The sequence below is a fragment of the Hyperolius riggenbachi genome, chromosome 9, assembly GCF_040937935.1.
Source record: "Hyperolius riggenbachi isolate aHypRig1 chromosome 9, aHypRig1.pri, whole genome shotgun sequence".
In the NCBI taxonomy this organism is placed as follows: domain Eukaryota; kingdom Metazoa; phylum Chordata; class Amphibia; order Anura; family Hyperoliidae; genus Hyperolius; species Hyperolius riggenbachi.
Window position 1 is genome coordinate 22,855,072 of NC_090654.1, and position 6,082 is coordinate 22,861,153.

The following is a 6,082-nucleotide window of genomic DNA, read 5'->3' on the forward strand; positions in this document are numbered from 1 at the left end:
CCAGGCGGCCATGTTTCCCAGTTCCCAGCAGGACTACATTCCAGCACATCGCCCTGTGCCCGGCTGCCTTGCAGTTATATCAACCACTGGAATCTGCCTTCAGCGGACAGGCATCTTTTATCAGGGGCAGTAATACGCCGCCCTTTATCTCCTATCTCATAGATCGCCGGGGAGAATTGAGGCGGAAGGATTCAAGGCACGTGAAGTTCGGCGGATGGATACGCCTGCCAGCGCTGCGGCTGTATATGAAGCTGGAGCGCGCCTCGCGCCACGTCAGTCTCAGCTTGGAATGAAAGAAGGAACGTAGTGCGCGCGGCTGGATTCTGGAACGTCCGTCATTGTCTCGTGACCGCGGGAGAGCAGCGGATCGGAGCAGAATCAGCAGCTGAGCGCCCTCCCCCAGCGGCCAGCATGGCTGTATAGCGGCTGCCAGCGGCCCCCCGGCACCCCCTCCCCAGGCCAGCGCAAGGCAGCAGCACCCAGCCCAGCTGGCAACACCAGGCAGCGGCATAACCATGGCGTAAGTATAGCAGAGCTCGGGGGGGGGGGGGGGGGGGGGATTCTTGAGGTTGGGAGTAGCAATAATGCTTATCATAATTCTGGACACGTGGGTGGGGGTTATTTCACCTCACCCCCCCCCCCTCCTCCTTATAATGCCCCAAGTAGTGTTCCCATTACAGTGCCACCATCTTATTCCTTGCCTAGATCAATCGGGGGGGGGGGGGCATTTATACCTTATGATGCCCCAATTCCCATTACAGTGCCTGATCTTTTTCCTTCCCTAGATCTGGGGGGGGGGGGGGGCATTTAAATACAGTGGAATGGGCAAATAGAGGTGTTTTTATTGAATGTACATCAATTTGTTGTTTGAAATCCTGGGCCAGTATCTTATTGTTGCATATTTATAATTCTAGAGGTGTGTAAAAAAAAAAAAAATTGGGCCCTTTCCTGGTGTGTATTACCGATATTCTTGTCTGTGATACCTATGTCTATAATCCATACATTTACCTTTCTGTGGCCTTATGCTTGCCTGTGTAATATACGCATGTCTCTAATACATACAATTACATCTATTTGGCCTTTTAGGTTGAATATTTATTGTACAGCAGTAAGAATGATGTTGGTGGTCTGTAAATGTGTAATATACCCGCTTGTATTTCTGTACCCCACACACATGGGATTCTATCGCTTTTAACTGCTGTTCTCCTCTAGAGGATAAGGGGAGATATGCTATGCTTTGTCCTCTATATAGAGAACACATTGGGGAATACAGAGGCAGTAATTTTAGATCTAGCAGCCACTTTGTTTTTCTATTCCTGTAGGAATTTCAGTTGTAGACTCCAGAGAGGGTCACCTTACTCTGGAGCAGATGCCTTTATCTCTAGGGGTTAATTCGGTTATTTCTGGTATCCTGGCATGTTTTGGTGATTGTTGTTTAGGGAAACAGGGAATTCGTATGTCGGATAAGGAAAAGAACTGGTGTGAACCTGTCGGGGAGCGGGCTGGAATGTTATAATTGCGTGTTAAAATGTGACTGACTCTAAGATGGCGTTCCTTGCTTGAGGGTGGGGTAGGAACCAGATGGTAGGATTGTGAAATGGCTGCAGATCGGCTTTTGAGTCATGGGCTTGTGGGAGTGGCGGAGGGGGGAAGTTGCCAAATATGGTCATGGGGAAACTGCATTCCATCCGTGAAGGAATCTAGACTCCAGAGCTCTTCTCCAACTGCCCGAACAGAGCACATTTCTTTGTTAAACATGCAGGACTTTAGATTTTTCGTTTCTAGCAATTTTTTATGTATTTTCCTTCCAGGCTCCTCAAGGCAACCCGCAGCAGCATTGCTGTATACGAGAAAAAGACCTCGGAAACCATCACCTACGTGAAAGCCCTGATATTCGTAAAATATGAGCCTGTTAAGCGACGAGATGCTGGGCGGGGACTTCATGTCCCCCTTCAACCAGTCGCTTTTGGCGGCTGAGGAAAGTTTGGGTCTCTTGGACGACTGCTTTGAGGTGCCCGGGTACCTCCCATCGCATGGGTTCTCCAGTGAAAAGGCTAAGGATGGCTTCTCCGAACTGCTGCCTTTGGCTGAACCCTTTGGCAGTATCCAGGGTAAGAGTTAGTACATTATATGTTGACCATCAGTGTATTTATCAGATCGTTATAACAAAGTTCTGCCGTCCACCAAGCCATGTCCTCCTGATAATTAACCAAAACTACTTTTCATTATAAATGAAGGGAATTTCAAAACCATTACCTACATTTTGGTGTAAACAATCTCCAAACATTGTTAAATGAAGTCAAAACTTAAATGAAATCTTTGTGATAGTGGTTTGCACACTCGCCTTGCAGTGCTGGGTCACCGGTTCAAATCCCAGCCAGGGCACTATCAGCGTGGAGTTTGTACGTTCTCCCCGTGTCTGCGTTGATTTTCTTCGGACACTCCAGTTTACTTCCACATCCCAAAAACATACAGATAAGTTAATTGGCTTCTCCCAGAAATTGGCTCTAGACTACAATACATACACTACATGGATACATACAAAGACCTATGACTATGGTAGGGATTAGATGGTGAACTCCTCCGAGGGACAGTTAAGTGACAAGACAATATACTCTGTACAGCGCTGCAGAAGATGTTGGCGCTATATAAATAATAATAATCTGTCCACCAAGCCACAATGTCCTATGATAATAAATCTAAAATACTATTAACTTTTCATTGAGGACATTTACCTAAATTTCGATGTAAAGAAATGTAAATGGAACTCCAAACATTGTTAAATGAAAACAAAACTTTATAATTCTTTGTGATAATACTAAACTCTGGACCGTTGTTGTAAGCCTCATCTTTGAAAAGTGGCTTTAAATTCTGTCTTCTGTCTCTAACAGGGGATGCCTTTTCGGGCATGGATTGGATGGTGGAAAAGATGGACCTGAAAGAGTTTGATTTTGACTCCCTGCTTGGGATGGAAGATCTAGAGTCCACCGTCTCGCCAGATGAGCTCATGGCCACGTTGGATAACTCGTGTGATCTCTTAGAGGACCCACCTCTCCCATTGGTGTTTGGCCAGTTTGGGCCATTACCTGCCCAAGTCTTTCTTCCGAAAAATCCACCGGAAGCTGATCAGGTGGCTCCGGTGAGTCCAAATTTAGTTGAGTCTCCTGTCTCTAGCCCCGACCATTCCTTTATTTTGGATGTAGGCAGTGAGGTAGATGTCGCTGAAGAAGATAAGAAATCAGCAGTTTACACTTTTGTACTTGAGAAGGAGGAGACCTTGGAAGTTAGTGGTATGAGTCCAGACTTAAAGTGTGAGAAGGAGGATTCCTCAGATAACGACAGTGGCATTTGCATGAGCCCATCATATCTTGACTCACCTCAAAGTCCTACATCTAGTGTAGAGTACCCCAGTAGTGTACATTCCTCCCCTTCTTCCCCTGTTTCTGAGAGACCCAAACCTTACGACCTTCCCTCTAAGGATAGAGAAGTCTTGGCAAAGGTAAAATCTGTAGGGCATCCCAAAGTAGACAAGAAAAAGAAGAAAATGGAGCAGAACAAAACAGCAGCCACTCGCTACCGGCAGAAGAAGAAAGCAGAACAAGAGGCAATATCTGGACAGTGCCGAGAACTAGAACAGAAAAATGACGCCCTTTCCGAGAAAGCAGAATCGCTGGCAAAGGAGATCCAGTACTTAAAAGACCTATTAGAAGAGGTCCGCAAGGCCAAAAGCAAAAGAGCAAAAAGTTCTTGAATCTGGAGGGAGTTGGAGCGTTGTGAATGTTGTACATATTGGTTACATGGTCGTGAACGTGTAGTGATGTCTACTTAATAAATTATTTTGTAGTTATTCGTCTAATCTGGATTCAGGGTGATTACTTTACTACTGTTATGTAGAATTTGGCTAGAGGAGCTATAGGAAGGTATACATAGACTCTAAAGTGAGCCCAAGGCAAACCTTGAAGCAAGAATTGCATGGAGAGAAACACAAAATGGTGTGGACCTTCAAACCGACAAGATCGGAGTACGGCGTGGGAAGCCTCTACAGGATGCAGAGGTCCCCTCTTGGGTATGTATACATTGGGTACACTCAGTCGTAACAATAGCCCCCGCAACCCCTGTGATTGCAGGTAGGCCCAGGGCTTTGGGCCCCCCTATTCATATGCAGAGTAGCACAGGAAGCTGCTTCTTGCTCCTACTGCTCTCCGGGAAGCTCCCATGCAGAGAGCAGGCCAGGCAGGTGAAAGAACTATATTTTCACCTGCCGCCTTAATGCACGCTGATACCTCCTGTTTCTGGCTGACCGTTTATAGTTCTGGCTGGTAACACCTGCAGGGAAAGAGGCACCGCCCACATCATCCTCCAGCCACAGTTAAGAGGCAAAGGTGAGGGGAAAATGGATAAGTGTGCATCCTGTCCCCCAGCAGCATCATTTAGCATCCATCAGTACCAGGACTATAGCCTACCTACCACCTAGCAGCAGCATATTCTTAACTGCTGCCCAGCAGCTGCATAGATACCTACTCCATGCCCAGCATCTGCATATACCTGGCTTCCTTACCCTGCAGCAGCATGTACATTCCCTTTGCCCAGCAGCATCAAATACCTACCTACCCTCCCTACCTAACCCTGAACCAGAAGCATCATATACTTTTCCTACCAACCGCTTGTCCAGCAGCAACATACCTGTCCTCCCTATCTACCCCTGTCCAGCTGCCGCATCTACCTACATACCCCCCAGCAGCATATACCTACTGCCTGCCCAGCAGCTGCATATACCAACCCTATCTACCTTATGCCTACCCAGCAGCAGCATGTACCTACATACACCACCCACCCAGCAACATATACCTACTGCCCTGCCAGTAGCTGCATATACCAACCCTATCTACCGTCTGCCCACCCAGCAGCAGCATGTACCTACACCCCCTACCTACAGCTCATCCAGCAACGGCATGTACCTACATACCACCCACCCCATATACCTACTGCCTTCCCAGCAGCTGCATATACCAACCCTATCTACCTCCTGCCCACCCAGCAGCAGCATGTACCTACATACACCACCCACCCAGCAGCATATACCTACTCTACCTACTGCCCGCCCAGCAGCTGCATATACCTACCTTCTGCCTACCCAGCAACAGCATGTACCTACATACTACCCACCCAGCAGCATACACCTACTCTACCTACTGCCCTCCCAGCAGCTGCATATACCAACCCTCTCTACCTTCTGCCCACCCAGCAGCAGCATGTGCTTACCTACTGCCCGCCCAGCAGCAGTTACCTACACTCCCTAAATACAGCTTGCCCAGGAAAAGCTACTTACACTCTGTCCTGCCTGTTGCAGCTTCCTACCCTCTCTTACACGGCTACCGTACCTACCTACCGCCTGCACACTACCCTCCGTGTGCCCACACAGCTACCTAACCACCCTCCCACACAACTGCAGCTACCCGCACTTCCATCAGCCTGCCTTGCAACAGCTACCCATTATCCCTATAGCTTTGCTGCAGCTACCTTACCTAGACTCCCACCTACCCTCCCTCCCGGTCACAGCTACCGAACCTCCCTCACTCCCCCCGGCTGCAATTACCTTCCTTCCTATCCTACCCGGCTGCAACTACCTTGCCTCCTACACTACCTACTGCCCTATAGCAGGTAGCATCAGTAGGTAAAATTCGAGGTGAGCCAAAAGTCAGATTTTACGAGAGGGGGGGGGGGGGCTAGGAGCAGAACAGGCAATGCGCAGAGGCATGTGGATCCAGCTTGAAAGGACCTCTGTGCTTATCTTAGGTTGCTTTGCCTTATGTGCTTCAAAGCAAACCTGAAGTGATAAAAATCGCTTCAGGTCATATCAATGCAGAATGCTTTGGATACCATAGAGTAGCGCTGGGCAAACTGTGGGACGCTTTGGCCCTTGGAAGTACTCGCATCCCCAAGTGCTTCTGAGGATAGCAGATCCGTACTGTGCATGCGTTATCCCAGTACGGATGTGCTAGTACTTCAGCACAAGTACTTCTAAAGACTTCCAAAGAGGTATTCGTCCAAAACCTTCAGTGGGTCCTGGAATGATGGGACA

At 48.3% G+C, this 6,082-nt stretch overlaps 1 protein-coding gene across 1 annotated transcript; it reads left to right on the forward strand.

Moving 5' to 3' along the window:
- Window positions 1–263: 263 nt before the first annotated feature.
- Window positions 264–3,856, forward strand: ATF4 (activating transcription factor 4). Its single transcript, XM_068252116.1, has 3 exons — window positions 264–520; window positions 1,812–2,111; window positions 2,892–3,856. The coding sequence occupies exons 2-3, from the start codon at window positions 1,904–1,906 to the stop codon at window positions 3,749–3,751; spliced, it is 1,068 nt and encodes a 355-aa protein (XP_068108217.1). The 5' UTR covers window positions 264–520; window positions 1,812–1,903; the 3' UTR covers window positions 3,752–3,856.
- The last annotated feature ends 2,226 nt before the right edge of the window (window positions 3,857–6,082 follow it).